This window comes from Diceros bicornis, chromosome 29 (genome assembly GCF_020826845.1).
Source record: "Diceros bicornis minor isolate mBicDic1 chromosome 29, mDicBic1.mat.cur, whole genome shotgun sequence".
NCBI classification, from domain to species: Eukaryota; Metazoa; Chordata; class Mammalia; order Perissodactyla; family Rhinocerotidae; genus Diceros; species Diceros bicornis.
Genome location: NC_080768.1, coordinates 32,613,051 through 32,630,192, shown reverse-complemented (window position 1 = coordinate 32,630,192; position 17,142 = coordinate 32,613,051). Strand labels below are relative to the sequence as shown.

The following is a 17,142-nucleotide window of genomic DNA, read 5'->3' as shown; positions in this document are numbered from 1 at the left end:
TATGTCAAGGGCACAGCTTATGAGATGACCTCTCCTTCTTGGCCTGTTAGGGCACCCAGGAAAGGGCCTCCCCAATCGCCAGGACAGTGAAGGCGAAATGCATATTTTGAGAGGAAGATTTCATTTCCCCAGAAACACAAACATCTCTGCAAATAGCAATGCACTCCTATTCTTAATCCATAAACCACTGACATCTGCTAGGAAGAATTCCTTGAGTCTTCAAATAAATCCCCCTTGTCCCATATTTTTTATGGCACTCTCAAAAGGCAGCATTTGAATAAAACAACAATAACCATCTCTGCCCTCCATCTCTCAGTTTCTTTCTTTTATAGGGGGGCTTTTATACTCCTGGGCACACAAAGGAGGTTTTATGGGAACCCATTGGGGTGGGGTAATAGGGGTGAGTGGAATGAAGACATTTTAGAGGAGGAGAAAGGAAGTTTGTGTATTTCTAAATATGTTTGAGATGATAAAAACATTGATGCTAAAATATGATAAAGAAATCTTAGACTCTCCTAGAAAGCAATCTCCTTTCTTTTTTTTTCCCAATTGTTTTTTTTCAGTTCTACTTGGTTCAAACAAATGCAGTTTTAAAACCCATTTCCATGTTTTAAGATTCAGAGGGAAGAGGTTTAACAGCAGGCTATAAAAATCCCTTAATCTTTAATGTCTTATTTTTGCAGATTTGCCGGAAAGCACAGTAAACAGTCATTGCTCAACTTTTCCCATCAATGCCCCTTGAACTTTGTCACTGATGATGAACAGCAGAATCCATTTGTGTGGGGTTCTTTCTCTGAGGCACCATCTTTCCTGGCATTGTTGAGACACCTGCGCTCCGATAATCTAGGCAGAATCTCTTAGACAAACTGATTTGCTGATTATACCTCAGAGGACATTATCAAAGATTTAACATACAATTTTAAAAGAGTAAATTTCATAGAGGTAGAGACAGTCCTGACGGTTTCTTGCTGTCCTCTAATCTATATTCGGCAGAAGCATCTGGCATCAGAGCCCCTCCTCAGCTCTATGTAAGTCTTGTCTGTGTTCCTACAGGACAAGAAGGTCACCCAGGGTGTACTCACAGGCTATGCGCACGGAGGCCTTCCTGCTCTTGGAGGTCCCCAAGTGGCTCCACGCCACACACTGGCACCAATAGTCCTCTGGCCCGTGGAAGTCCTCCACCTGCTGCCTGGTGACGTTGATAAACACCTCCCGGACCTTCAAGCCTGATGGGAAGATAGAGCAAATCCGTTGAGGCCGTTGTATTTTTCAGACAGGAAGTTAAGGCTGGCCAAACCTTTTCTTGTTAATTAAACAATTCTGTTTTTAATCAAGGCGAGGTTTTAATTACTTTGACAATAATATATTACTACTAATTAAATTCTAACAGCTGAGTAGGCTGGAAAGAACGAGTATAAAGTATCACCGACCAATGGGGCTCCAATACAATACAGTAGTTTTCACGGTGCCTTGATGTAGTGCTTGTTGCTGGTCTTTCTTGGTGTAAAATCTACTTTGAGGAGGGTAGTACCAAAGTAACTGCTGGGATTCTAGAAGCTAAAGAGACTTCAACATACTCACCTCAGCGACATAGTTCCAGGTGGTTCCAAATGCCCCTATCCCTGGGAATGGCCGTGGGAGGGATCACTCTAGCAGTGCGGCATAGAAGAAAGAGGGGACAGCCAACATGTGAGGGATGGGTGAGCAGGCTGGGAATCCAAAGAAGAGCGAAAGCCTGGGCTTCAAAGGCCCCAGACAACAAATGGGATGCAGAGAAACTGAGCTGAGTTAGTCTCAAAGCCCTGAGAGGAGAACCCAGGAAGGGCCCTGCAGCAATGGCAGGAGGAGGTGTAGAAAAGAGAGGCTTTTGTAGAAAGAGGGGCTGAGGCTACTCCTGTGAAATAGATAAAACTAAGACCTTGAGCTTTTGATGGTTTATTACTATTATTATTACTTTGCATTCTCCTTCTAACAGAAAATTTGCTTGGTGCTTCTTGGTAGGGGGTGTGAGTTTCTTCCAAACCTCTGAGCAAGGACTATCAGCCTTTCTTTCTCTGGGAAGGATGGTCACCTTGCAGAGTGCCAGGGATGAAAGGGCACACTCCTTATGAGCCACATTAGTTAAATCATCCCAAGGACGGTAGCAGCCTTTACAGCCAGCATGCTCTCTCTGTCCAGCAGACACTTGCCGAGGCTGTGCCTTGCTCTGGGATAGGCAGTGTGGGAGAAAGAGAGGCAATACTTCTTGAATTCCACTTGATTGCCTGGCATCATGATAAGCCCTTAACCTGTTCACTCATTACATTTCCACAATGCACCAATGTGGTAGATGCTACGGGAGCCCCATTTTGCAGATGAGACAACTATGACTTAGAGAGACTAAGTCATTTGTCCACAGTCACACAGTCTGTAAATGGAAGATGCAGGGTTTAAACCTAGATCTGTCTTACGCCAAAACCAGCACTATCACAGTCTCTCTCAAAAATTCAATTATGTCTCCGTATTTTAGGTGCTTATACTTAACTATGGAAATAATACTAACACATGGAATATTCAAAGAAAAATTAAGTGCATAACTACACTTTTTCCTTTAAGTTCAAAAGGAATTCAGGGGACAGAATCATCAGTATAATCTAAATGAGCCAGGGGCTCTGGGTGGAGGAGGTGGAACGTGATTACATCTTGAGTGGTGGTAGGATTTAAAGAACAAGAGTGGAGGTGTAGGATTAGTCAGGCTGGGGAAACATTCCCTTCTACCCAGTCCATAACACGCTATTTATAGTGTGCGATGAGACATAGTTTTATGGCCACACAAATCACCATGTACAATCTGAGTTATACTTTTTAAATTTGTAGGAGGTACTACATATAGAAAATCATCTTGCGAATTGATAATTCGCATTTCCCCTGTTTGTGCAACGTGCAGAAGTACACCTTTTCCCCTGTCGGAGATGTAAGAGGTCTAAAAGCTATTTCCTACATCGAATAGGAAAGAAGCTTTAGAGGTGTTTTTATTGTTTTTGTTGCTGCTTTTGTTTTTATTTGCACTTAAACAAAAGAAGCATGAGTGGGAGGACAATGGTAAGAAGGAGGAGTTGGCAAGTGAAGAGAGAAAATATCACAGAAAGGGAGAATAAAGTAAGATTTTCAAAAAAAAAAGGTTTATTAGGACAGAAAGCAGACTGGAGTGCAGTGCCCATACTGGGATTAGAAAGTAAGGTTGAGTAAATGAAGAGGGCTGTAGAGAAGAGGATGGGTTTTATATTTTTCTCTTTGATTAAAGGCAAATGGTGGATGACCTACTTTAAATAGTGAAAGGGGAAAGAGATAACACCAAATCAATACACAGAAGTGGGGGGTGGAGTAACTAATATGCCAGAAATCCCGTCACAGGAGACCTATTAAGATAGAATATGCCCACCACATGGGAATCAGGGTCTCACCAAAGAAGGATTTGATAAGCTTGAAACATCAGAAACGTGTTCAAGCTAACAGGGAAAAATTCTATTTTTTTACTTTCTCGGTCTTGTAACAATATCTAAGCTATTAGCTTCCTCTAGGTTGGAACTGAAGATAAACACCATTTCAATGTGGTTCAGGATTATTATGTCTATAAAGCAGGGAGTTTCCACATCCAAACTTCAATACATGCTATGATCTAATCTAGGCACTTAAAAAAGTGTTTCAAGGGTACTTGGGATCTGTTTTAATGAAGTATGCTACGACACACAGACTCGGAAACGACCATCATGAAGGAAGAAGTTTACACTCACAAACCCCTAGAAACAGGAGGCACAGCACACCACACAGGGCCACACAGGGAAGCACCAGAGTGGGTTGGTAGGAAAGAGGGGCAGGGGACAATGTGAATAAGAGTCTTTGTTATGGTTTCCATAGGAATGAACAGGAGAGACAGAGTAAGCAGGTTTAGAACTGGCTAGCTTGAATAATTTCAGTGGGCTCTGGGATGTAACGGCAGTCACTAGTTGTCTGGCCCCCACTCCTGGGGTTAGGGCAGGGGAATTTGGCTCTGATTATAAGAACTCTACAAGAGAAGTCCTTGGGGTCTGGGCTCTGGATTAGTTGGTTTGCATTTGAAAGGCATGCTCACAGGCAAGTTGTTTGTTATCTCTAGGAACTAGCCAGCCTTTGGTAGAGCAGTCCCTCCAGGAGTCAGCAAGACCCCAAGATGTCAGATCATCAAATACAGAAACTAGAAAATATGGTTATTACATATGGACAGACAGTGTATACTTGTTTCGGAAAGTACACACAGCAGACCACGGACCCCCAGCATGAAGGTCAAAATGATCTCATCCCATTCTCCTCAGGACATTTTGCAAACCCCTCATTCAGACTAACCACAGTTGAGAGGAGATGTTGAAGTCACGATTTCAACATTAGGATGGCTCAGTTACAAGTCCTTCGCAGAGTCTCTCCATGGGACTGGAGAAGCAAAACGAACCCAAACCAACTATTTCCAAACACAGTGTAGTTTCCCTTCAGGAAACAACAGGATGGCAGGCTTATTTAAAAGGCCACAAGTGATACCACATCCCCCCCGAAAGTATATTTTCTCTCTGGATTAGGCCTTCTTCTAACGTGAGGTCTTTAATCTGGTCACACCATCCCATCTAGGAGAACCTTTGGAAAATCATGAATATGTTGTATCTATTATACTTTACCATAACAAAAAATAATTCTATTAAATAGATAAAATTTTTAAAAATAGTATATTCACTGTCAAATCTTTACTAAAGCTCTGTCTAGTGATATATATATCTATATATGTGTGCATATATATGCACATATTTTCTATATATATTCTATATATGGTGTTGTTACATATGTAAACATCTGTGTGTATATGTGTGTGTGTATATAAAAACATATATATCCACACATAAGAAATATCCACGGAAAGCAGCTCTATTTAAGGAAACCTCCATCCCCCACTCCACTGAAGTTCATCCAGTAGTGTTACAGAAATAACCATCTACGTCTACATCTCAAGATGGCGGCTAACTTGTTCATAGGAAATGCTACAGGGGAGCAAAAATCACAGGCAAATTGAAGATGGCATCTCATAAATAAGAGTAGCATTGTACCTGATAACTTGTGTAATTCTAATAAGCATGGAAAAGTCCAACCCTTTAAATTATTGTACACATTATAACCATCAGCCTTTGTTATGGAGCAGAGTCTTACAGAATATAAAAATATGACTATGGGACTGATATGCTAATAAGCTTTCTACACTGTTAGATGGTTTAGTTGTAGGTAGACTAATGTTGGCAGCAAATGAATAATTGCTCTGCGTGTACTAAGCATAACAGAGCAGCACAGAACTTCATCATTTGTCAGCTTTATTTGTTTAAATGAGAAAAATGCTGACAGCAGTTATTGCTGTAATCCCTTTATTTATCAGATAGAAAACACTAGTTACTCTTAGCAGGTCTAATCATGCTGGGAGACTAAAAGTTCGAAAATTTTCAGACTAATTGAAGGTGTGTGCTTCACTGTACAAAGAAGAGAAATAGAGAAGGCAGGAGAAAAGAAATGGAGACAGAAAAAGAATGAAAATCATCTATTTCTGGTCAACTTTTAATAAAAGGGCTCTAGTCTTAGTCCTAACTTGTTCTATAGACGAGAAAGAATTCTGGAATAGTATTTAACATTCAGCACCATGCCAACTGCAGCCTAGTGCCTATTAACAGCTGTCCCCGCCTTTTACCTACTGCTCATTATCACACTTCCCCCAAGCCCATCAGTAGCATCCTGCCATGGTTCTTATTGCCAACCAGTTCTCAGATACACCCAGTGATGGGCAGTTGGGGAGGAATTTGACACAGTTCTCTGATGTTTACCACCCTCACAGCTTTATGTTCTTCAATTGTGTGGAAGTTCTCTGTAGTGGGATGCTTAGCTTACTTAACCAAACAGCTGGATTCAAGAAGGAAATTGGGAATCCTTCTTCCTCCTTTAAGGTGTTTTTCACATCCCAAACCCTTCCACGTGAGGCAATAAGAGACTAGCAAACTAGGTTTTGGTGAGTTGTTTTCTCTTCCTTGTCTCTGTGCACATTTCCCTGGGCCATTTTAGCCCGGTGTCTCCCCTACTCCATGCCTGGTTTTCCACAATGTAATGTTTCACATCTGGGGATTAACCAAAAGAGTGATTATATAGCTTTCCACAGACAAAGCTCCAGAGAACGAGTCCAATACAACTTCATGAGTAGCATAAGGCCTTGCTCAATTCTCTGGAAGAGAAAAAAAATGAAACTCCCCATGAAAAGCAACTGTCTCATATTTAAGAGCCTTCTCTAATGGACCATCTTCTCCGTAGGTATCGCAGTCCCTCTGATGCCTGGATTTAGCTCTGAGATAGTCCCTTCTTACTCCACTGTCTCCTGAGAAGACAGAAGTGAGTCGACCACTTATAGAAGGGAATGTTTTTCACTTGTCTCTTACTAGTCCAGGGTTGGAGCCTAGAAAATGTGTCTGAATAATGAAAAGTTTCCCCATATTTTGAATAACATATTGTTATTATCATTATTGATTAATTATTATAGCATCCGTATGGCCCTTTATTTTATTTATGCCATCACATGCATTATCTTATTTCATCTTAACATTATGTTATTATTATTTCTATTTTTATTACTATTTTGCTGCAGGTCCCATACCATAGGAAATAGATCAAAGATGTCATATGGTTTGCAGCATATATTATCTGAAAAAAATTTACTGAGTGCCTCATATGTGCCTGCCACTGTGCCTGGTGTTGAGGATACTGTCACAAAGTAGATGATCAAGATTCCTGCCCTCAAGGAGCTTATAGGCTAGAGACAGTTCAACCCAGCCCAACAATGCAGTGTGACAATTGCTATGACAGAAGAAGTGCAGACTGCTCCAATTTCACACACGAGGGCTTCTAACCTCTCCATAGCATCAGCAAAAGCTTCCTGGGGTGGGTGCCATTCTACCTAGGACTTGAAGGCTGTCCTCACCCAATATTTAGCTTGGTGTCTAGGGTAAGGATCTGGTAAGGACTCACGAGTCTGACACATATTTGAAGTTTCAAAACTCTCAGGTATAGGGAGGCATTTTCATGGAACTGTGCCTCTATTTCTTGAGGGAGCTTAGATGTCTTCAGGCCAATATGCTCCTGAAAATAGTAAATTAAATGTAGATAATTAAAAGGTAGAACCGTATTTCATTTTACTAGCAGATGCTTAATTAGGGCTAAATGTCTTTTGCCACTTCATCCTAGCAACAAGATTAAAATGTATTTTGATATAAAAAAAAAAAAGTCACCCTTTAATGTGCACGATGCCTGATGAATACTCTTTAGTTTCCCTGGATAACCACCACTCCATGTATTCCTCAGAAGCACCACAGATTCAGTCTTAAGTACAGAAACTAAGAACACACCCAAGCTCTCCAGTTTCTTCCACACCAGAGATTAGGATTAATCAGCACAGAGGTGTCTGGCAGAGGAAAGCAAATTAGCTTGGTAGTGTTGTCTGATCACAGAGGGAGGGGAAACTTCAGAGGCAGAAGTGGACACGGTAGAGTTATGTAGAGGATAGCACGCCAGGAATGACTCACTCAGACAGCATACTCACAACTTGGTGGGAAACACAGTCATGATTTCCAACCTGGCTGCACCAATCAATGACTTTCCATTCCTGCAGTCACTAAAACTACCTCCCATTAGTAGGTTATGCCCTGAAGTTGGGCATGTGTCGGACAACTTTTGTCTCCCACAGCGCTACCATTGGCTCTAAGAACAAGACAAAGACTACATGTAAACCGCATGAGTGAATCACAGGCAAGTAAAATGCTATCTCACGAAAGAATTATTTACCTGTTAATAATATTAGCCCTTTCATATTTTTGGAATTGTAAAAGTTCATAATTTTCTATGTGTTTTTTGAGGCATCACCAGCCACTTGCCCCATTTAGAAAAAATTAGCAATTTTATATTTATCATTTTGAAGGCTAACCTTGATTATTTGCTATACACCAGACCTTGATCTAAGCATGTCACGTGTATTAGGTTCTATAACCCTCACAACAGTTCTATGTGGTAGATATAATTACTGTTATTTTACACATGGGGAAACTGAGGTGACAGGAAGCCAAGAAACATATCTACCTGAAAGAGTTTGCAAGTGGAGAGCCAGATTTCAAACACGCTACCATCTAACACTAATACCCGTGCCCTTCACCACTAGACTATCTTCAGTTTTTTTAGATCCTTAGAATTCCCACTTCAAATAAAGAAACACACTTCTGAATGTTGTATGAACAGAAAAGACTGAAAAATCCAAAGATATTACTTAAGAATTTAGGGGTTAGAACAAATCTCTGTTTCATATCAGGAATTGTTATTAAATTACATAAAATGGTCAGTTGCTTTCTATCTCTGCTAAGGGTGAAATGAGAATAAACGGTCTCCAACTTTTTGTAGGAAAGGTTCTATTAGACACAAGAGACAAGGCCTTCATACTCTGCCACAAGTTTATAGAAGGAATTCAAAATATTTTCCTGAAAACCTTTTAAGAATATGTCACTCCTCTCTGAGAAGCAGAGTGATGAACAAGATGAAATTGGGGGGTGGGAGGGGAGAATGTTTCTATAAAAGTGAGTTTTAAACCCACAAACTGTCAATGGAACACTGGAGAGATTAATTATTTCTGTGTTATGTGGTCTAAAATATACACTTCCCAAATGTACCTTGGTGATTTGTGAATCATTGAAGGGAGCTTCAAATTAATGGTTTTCGGGAAGATACTGTAATTCAAATCCCCATCACCAGCACAGTAAAGTTGTTAGATATAAACTTTAAAGATTTAATACATTTTTATTTCTACACTTCTCCCTTTTCTCAACACAATCCATTAACCTTTTATCCCCAGAGAGTGACTCTAGTTGTTTAAAAAGGAAATCACACACAATGAAATCTCTGAAATGATATTCTTTAAGAAGAAAAATATTAGTTTACCAGAGTTGAGACTTTTCCCATAACACATTAGAATATGCATTATTTTACTCACTAGAGTTCTGTATCTCCAAGGTGGAATAAGATAAGAGCCATAGAGCATTGTTAAAGGAACTCCTGTTTTTATTGAACAATAAAGAAGTGGTTTAGCTTATTGACAACTCAAGCTTCCCACAGGCTACATTATCTTGATTGCCAAGGATGGGTTTTCCTGGTTGTTATTGTTTTTCTGTATGCGTGTGTGCATGTGTGTATGAGTATTTCTGCCTATTTGTTATATTAAAGCTCTTAATTTCTGTGTTACTGAACATTCCACCCTTTCTCAGGGACATGACTCCTGGGTTGGGGTTACTTCTCAACTCCAGATGTTAACAGAGGAAAATCACAAGGAAGAAGAGTTCCCATATTTCCAGATGAAATGAGGCAGAACAAATGAAAGAGGATCCCTTGGCTTGTGCAGAGAACTGAAAGTGTACATTACTAAGAGGTATAGCCATGTCTGTGCAAACACAGTAACTCATGTCAAATAAATTGTGCTTTTTGCAGGAAAGAACTCTAGCTCTGGGTTTTCCAAGCTAAACTGCATGAAAACATACAATCCTTTTTCTTCTTATTTGAACTGTTTGTTAGATGACAGGGCCAAATTACCAGAAAGACCAAAGGCAGTTTGCAGCCTTTAACAACTGAAAGGACTTATTGCTTCCAATTTGGAAATACAAAACATTCTGTGTCTACTCCAAACTCTCCCAGGTCCTATGCATTTCCCATTAGTTCGGTGAAGAAAGAAAACCTGTAAGTAAAAAGAATATCAAAATTCTCTGGGATTTTAGAAATGGAGACTACGTTAGCCAAAGATATATAAGCAGCTACTTCCAACTTCTTAAAAGAACACAGACAATCCTCTACCTGTTGTCAAATGTGGTCCCACTGCCCTTGGCCTCTCGGCGTCATTCACTCCTATTGGACTAGGAGGAATTATTTTACGACCCAATCAAAAGCCATTAAGTCTGTAAAGGTAGTCAAGCCCTGTGCTCAAGCTCGACATAGAAGAACTCGAGGGAAGTGATGCATCTATTTTTGAACGCCTGAGGCCATTTTGTTTCCAACCTTAATTGCATGCATGTATTGGTTTTGGTATAATATCTCCACTCATCTTTCTCCAGTTTCCACTATTCCACTGTTAATACCAACCTTAGGAAACATAATTGCAGTGTGTGGCAGACAGCAATTTTCATTAACTACACAGAAGAAAACTGTTTAGGGAGAGACATTTCTTTCCTATTGATTCAATCAAAATGACTTGGAAGAAAAGGTTGTGCTTCTTAAATTCTTTTCAAAAAGGTAGCTGTTAAAATTTAAATTCTTTCTCAATAGGCTTTTTGTAAAAAGTGGTATATAATTTCTTCAGATTTTTTCACTTATGAATTTTTGTTCTTCCCAATTCCTTAGAAATTTGTGACTTTTTTCGGTCTTTCTTAAAGAAGTGGAGAGGACAGACTTTTACATGGAGGCAGAGAATGTAATCAACACTGCTATCTGCAAGACGTGGAGTTGCCTAGCAATACTAGGAGAATTAAAAGGGGGAAACAACAGCAAAACAGAATGTTGTGAAATTACTAGAGGGTGAAGTGTTAAACTGGCTTGCATTACTTATCAAAAGGTCTTTAAATGAGAACGGATATAGAATTTTCTAGCAGCGGTATAAAAAATAACTAATCATTTTCAATGTTCTTCCTATTTTTCATTTGGAGCAGTTTGCCCAATGGAATTCTGCTATTTTGAGTTCATTACTGGGCAAAATCTAGGACAGAAACATCTGAGGATAAAACATATAGCCCCACTGAGCCACTGGTATGAGTCCTTTTCAGTTGGACTAATTGAGTATAAGGTACATAAATCTTTCATATTCTACCATTGTTTTATAGGCTTTTGCTCCTACGATAAATGCTGTTCCCTTGTTGTCCTCTCCTAAATTTCAGAGTCTTCTTTTGAAGTTTTCACACCAAGATAAGTGAGACAGCTATCGTTTGTGACTCAATCTCTCCCAACCTAGATCTATCTAAGATCTCAACCTTGGGAGCACAAAAGCAGAAACCTTTCTGACACCAAGATTCTATTTGTCCTCTTCTTTTGCCTTGATTATGTCAAATCCTTCTTTCAAGATGGAAATTATACCTCGAATCCTGGATATGTCTCTGTATCTTTGGTTGTTACAAACTTTTGTTTAACAGTGCCAGAAATACAACATAGAATAAGGGATTGGCCTTTACAGAGATGGTAGAAATGATCAGGAATAAGAAATTCCAATGGAATGACTATAGGATTATATACTTGGGAAATCGAAACACTAAACAAACTCATGATGGAAAATGATGAGCCATGTGCTGAAATCCATCTCTATGTTAGTAAGGGGATGTGTCTTTGATTGGGAAAGAGAGCATAGGAATCTGTATGTAAAGGTGGCTTATAGTATCAAGACAATATATCTGAAGTGGAAATCAGGAGACTTGGGTTCTAGAAATAGCTATGCCAGGAACTAGTTGTATCTCTCGGAAGTTAAGATTTTTAATGTGTAAAATAGGGCTGTTAGGTTGTCATTAAGATCCCTTCCAGTTCTCACATTAGGTTCCCGAATTCTAAGTGTGCTTTTGGTCTAAAGAACAACATCTCCAAAGAAGGTACATTTATTTTTTCCTTCCTCATACTAGTTCCAAACTGGAACGAATGGGGAATTGTGATAAGGTTTAGTTGTTTTTCTACCTTTTGAAGTTATGCATTTATACTGCAATCCCAAATTAGTTCAGAACTGTATAACGTTTAGCACTTTTTATATATGTTTTGTTCTTTGTCTTCTTTACTGAGTTATAGGCAGAGACAGCATCACCTGATGATCTTTTTGAAATTATTTTCTGCTTTTGCTTTGGAACACAGCATACTCTGCTTACTTCTTTGTTGGCTGCTGACATTCCTCTTCCTGAATCCTGGGAGGTATGTCCCTAGATCTATTTTCTTTTCATGTTACCCATTCTCTGTCTCCATGGCTTCATTCTTATTGATGATTACCAAATCTACTTTTCTATCTCTGAACTCTACCAAGATCCAGATCTACATCTCTTTGTTATATCCCATATGTATTTCAAATTCAGATTGTCCAAACAAGCATCTCAGGCCTTTCTCCTTGCTAATGTAATTATTTATACTAATCTCATTACTTTTCTGCTCCTGTTAAGACATTTTTATTCCTCCATCTTCTTCATTCATTCATTCATTCATTCAATCTGTTATTAAGTCTGATTTGTTCAAGTGCTTCTCAGACCAGATATCTAGTTCTTTTTTCTGTGGCTACCACTCTAGAAGCAGACCTTACTTTCTCTCAAGTGAATTATCCAAGTCTCCTAACTTCCCCCATTCTTGTTTCTCTTTACCCTTCCAAGCACTTGTGCTTGGAGCAGAGCTCCAGCCATAGCATTCCCATATGTCAATATAACCAATCCTCACCACCAGCAAAACATCCATAAAATTAAGTAAAGAATTCCTCACTCTGGTATTTGAGGCCTTTCATGCCAGAGATTGAACCAAGTTTTCAGGCTATCAGCTGCTATTCTCCTACATCAATTTTATACTTCGACCAAACCAAACTTCTTGCTGAACATACACTAAGCTTTCCTTCATTTGCTAGTGTTGACCTTCAGACCACTGAGACTCCTCTCTCCCCCATACAATGTAGCATCAATTATGCCTATTTGAATTACATATTCTTCAATGTCCCTTTCAAATGCTATTGCTTCCAACCTTTCCTGATAGTCCTGGTTAGAAGAGATCTTTCCTTTTTCTTTTAATCCTCCATAGCACCATCTACTTCTCTTCAGACATTGATCGTAACTTCATTTGCGCTGCACTTATGGGTATATGGGTCTTATATCTATCAGTAGGTGTAAAGCCTTAGAGATCAGTGTCTGCATCTTATCCTTATTTGAATACTCTGAAAGGCCTAGCCTACTGTATTGAATAGCATTGGTATATAGTTAACAAATTAGGCTGACTTGAAACTTCCTAATTATACTCAGGCTTTTTGGCATTGAAAATCTGCTATCTAGTGAGTGAGTCTGAATTTATAAAATCAATAATCTAGGGTGAGACCAGATTGGATTCAGGATTAGGCTAAATTTTCAGGTAGTCTGAAGAGCGAAAGTTCAAAAGCATATTCTGTTTCTGTTATACACTAAACTATAAAAAGTTACAAATTTCAAAAGTTTTGAGTCAAATGATCTTGCTTTGAGATCCAGCACAATCCCATAATTTATGTAATCTCTTTGAGCCTCAGTTTCCTTATCTATGAGAAGGCAATTCTAGCATTATTTACCCCAGAGGGCTGTTGTAAAGACAGTAAGATAATGTCTGTCAAATGCTTAGATAAGCCCTAGTATACAGTAAGTGCTCAATAAACATTAGCTCCTATGATCATTATTCTCATCATCACCACTCATCAGCCAAATTAGCGAAACTAATAAAGAAGGTCCTGAAATTCTTTCACACTGGAGATCCCATTCAAATGTGGGAATCTAATTTAGGCTCTGTCATTACGCAGTAATTAAAAAACTTAAAGAAGACTCAGAAACCACCAACTGTGAAGAATAAAGTACACAACAATAATATCTACAAGCAAAGATTAGAGAAACTGAAATTATGCTGCTTAAGAAGGCGTTTGGTGGAAGATTTAGTTGTCTCCAAAAATATTTAGAATTCAGAAAATGAAAACAGTGACTTCCTGGTTTGATTTCCAGTGAGACTATTAACTTGCATACAAAATTAGGTGTTAAAGTTATATAGAACAGGAAATAAAAATGCCCCTGTACCATATTGGAGTAGACCAGCAAGGGAGCCGTGGAGTCATTTAAAGATAAGATTGCATCTTATATTCCTGGGATAATGTTAATATGATCTCGTTCAAATAAAGCAATGGTGGGTGGCTTACAGTTTTTCCCAGCCATGTAATAATGTGATGATTTGAGGAGCTAACATGGATTCTTCTGATTGTTTCACATTCTTACCTGAACTCTCGTCCAGACTCTCCTCAGAGACATGCTCATTTTGATGGACCCACTCGCCATTGCATTTGAAGAATATCTGCATGGCTGGCCTTGCTTTGCACCTCAGTGCAATGGGGTTGCTCTTGACGATATAAGCATCATCTGGCTCCTCTATGAAATGAGGCAGTGTCCCAGGAGCTGATGGGATGGATTCAGGGAGAGCTTCGCCATTGTCGGTTCCTGTGAAATTTAAGAGGACATTAGAACACAGCCTACACTGGCAACACATACATCAAGACGCAAAGCACAACCCATACCAGCTCTAAGAATCTGCTAGAAAACTGTGCACCAGATTAATACATCATGCTTGAAAGGCCTGTGTAGATGAATTATCTTCTAGAGGCTGAACTAGCGTAACATGGTACCTTTAGCTGGACTCAGCGTCAGTGTTACTGGACAAGTGAAAATAATCGGACACCCCTAAAACTAGTTTTGAACCTGCGTGTCTTTGCCGAAAGAACTGAGATAAATACCTGTGGGGAGAGAAGTTGAATCTTAAAATTTAGTCCCATGAGTGGTTACCTCAAATTGCTCAATGAGGGCCACAAGCTGTCTTGAAACTTGGAAATAATCGTGGGAATAGATTTTGTTCTCCCATAAATGAGTGTGAAGAATGGCAATCTTAGTGAAAGATGCTCAGTCATAAGACATGCCCCAAAAGATTCCAAATTGTCTCCTTTCTTCACCAATAAAACTTCGGAGATTGCCTGGTATTCGGCCTTGGATAGAGTTTCTTCCAAAAACTCAACAACTTACTAAACTTTCTAAAAGGAATGCACATTTTTTTCTGCTTGGCCATCATTCTCTGCCCCCATCAGTCCTCCCCCATATACTATGAATCTCACTTTCAAGACTTGGAACTAAAACAAATCACTAAAATAGTTATGAGCTTTTAGTTTAGGATCGATAATTATATTTGTTTAAATGGAAGAAATAGATATGACTTTCCCCTAAATTTGGGGAACTAATGATCAGACAGAAGCATTATAAGAAGGGAAAAGCAGGAGCCAAGACTTTCCTTCATTGCTTCTTCACTACATTTAGCAAGGTCTTAAGTCCCAGGAAACTACCATAAAGTCAAAGGAACAAAGATGTGACTGCTGAGCAATGTGGAGATGACCAAGAAGAATGGTATCTTGTGCCTTCCAATGGCCATTCCAGACAAAGAAAAAAGAAAGCACGGATTTCAATACCAACATTAACAATATCCAGAAAAGGGTTATTCCCATTCAAAGCAAACTGGTCTTTAGGACTAAGCCGGGGAAAGGGACCTGGGGAAACCACTGGAAGAAGAGTCCAGTTCATCAGAAGACAGCCCAGGAGATAAAATGCATCCTCTGACCTAACCTGGGTTTCTGACACTCTCTGTAAATCTGAAGAAAGAGAGCCTCTTATTATTCACATTCAAGTCAATAACCTAAATCAGTAAGTATTGTCAAAGGTAAATATCATTCCCAATATTAGGAGTAATGTCCTGTTTTAAGAACTTTCAGGCAGCATTCTCAAATGCAAAAAGGGAGGGGCTAGGACAAAAAGGATATGACTTCCTATAATTGTATTGCTGTGTAAGGAAGAAAATAAAAAGACACTGAGTTATGAAAAAGACTCTTTGCCATTGGGAACACATAAGCACTATTCGTGCCACTGCAATGAATTATACATAAACAATAGTTTGACACTTAAAACTATTTTTTTCTGTTAAATACAGCAGCCTAAGGGAGAAAAAGCCTCATGTAATAAAGAGTTTGAGATACTATAAACTTTAAAATGCATTTGTAATAGAAAAGCATGTGTAAGTAACTAGAAGCACCAAGAAAAAATCACCATAAATACTGTAAATAGTAAGAGAGCAACCAGTTTTATGTCATAAAAGTACAATAAAGTCACTCAGAAAATAAAATGTGTATATATCACATGGAATAAGAAGGGTTTCAGGACAGAACCTAAGAGGTGTTTTTTTTTAATGTTCTAAGTTATATTTACAAGGGACTTCATAAAATATATCATATATTAATTCATTTTGTGACTGAGTGCTCATGCCAATTTCCATCTTCAATAAATACCACGTCCCCTCAGGCTTTTGTAAATCCATGCATTAGAGAAAATGACAAAGGTACTAAAAGATTTTATATGGGCATCAAACAGCTCACTCCCAATAGGGGCTTGAGTTCTGTCCAAAGTAATTCATTGTTACACAAAAGGGTCACCTGATCAAGAATATATCCCACACTCTATGGTGATAGCCTTAGTGAAGAACCACAGGCATACATTTTGAGTGATGCATTTTTGCTTAACCAGTAACAATGCGTGACTGTCTGAAGGAAATACTGAAATTGGGGGGGAGGGTTGGCGTCATAAATAACAATACCTAAGTAAATAATGAAATCACATTCATCTAGCATAAAAAAAATGACAAAGGCACTAGATCATAAGATAAATCAAGTTTTAACCATCCAATTCACAAAACACAGAGAGATCTGAAAGCAATTAGGTTACCCTCCTGCTATTTTAATAAATGCCCTTTGGATAAAGTAACAAGTTCGCCTCCATCTGAAACACAGAGCAGGAGAGTGGAATGGAAAAGGCGGCAGATAAGTGTTCTGGCTATCTCAAGGACCTCCATTAAGAATCAATCAATCTTAATGTTCAGAGGATTAAAAAAATAAAAAGAAAAGGCAGAATGCAACATGATATCTTAACTGTTATTGAAGCCACATCAAAATCATGTGTGTATAGGAAAAGGGCCGGGAATCATAAAAACAAGAAACAAAGAAAAAAAAATCAATTTATTAGGGTGGCAGTGGGAAGGTGAGAAATGATAAGTACATATCTGTATATATATTAGCATTTATTTGCATCCTTCCAACAAAGAAATTAAAAATTGAAAGTAGAAGAATGATATATTTTCCTTTTTTTTTTTTTTTGCTTTGTATATGTAGTGAAGCATTGGGAGTGGTGTTTCCCTAATATGGTTCCTAATCCCCTCTCCTCTCCCTCAACCTCCTCACTGGGCTCAGCCTGGAAATCCTGGTGCAGCAATGCCCTG

The 17,142-nt window shown here is 38.9% G+C and overlaps 1 protein-coding gene across 6 annotated transcripts in view; it reads right to left on the bottom strand.

The window, feature by feature from the left end:
* Nucleotides 1-17,142, bottom strand: part of UNC5D (unc-5 netrin receptor D) — a 520,162-nt gene that overhangs the window by 207,744 nt on the left and 295,276 nt on the right. For all 6 annotated transcript variants that reach the window (XM_058525192.1, XM_058525193.1, XM_058525190.1 and 3 more), the window contains exons 2-3: nt 14,058-14,276; nt 1,083-1,226 (exon numbers count right to left, since the gene is read on the bottom strand). In XM_058525192.1, the coding sequence (XP_058381175.1) occupies nt 1,083-1,226; nt 14,058-14,276 (363 nt within the window). The remainder of the gene's footprint in view (nt 1-1,082; nt 1,227-14,057; nt 14,277-17,142) is intronic.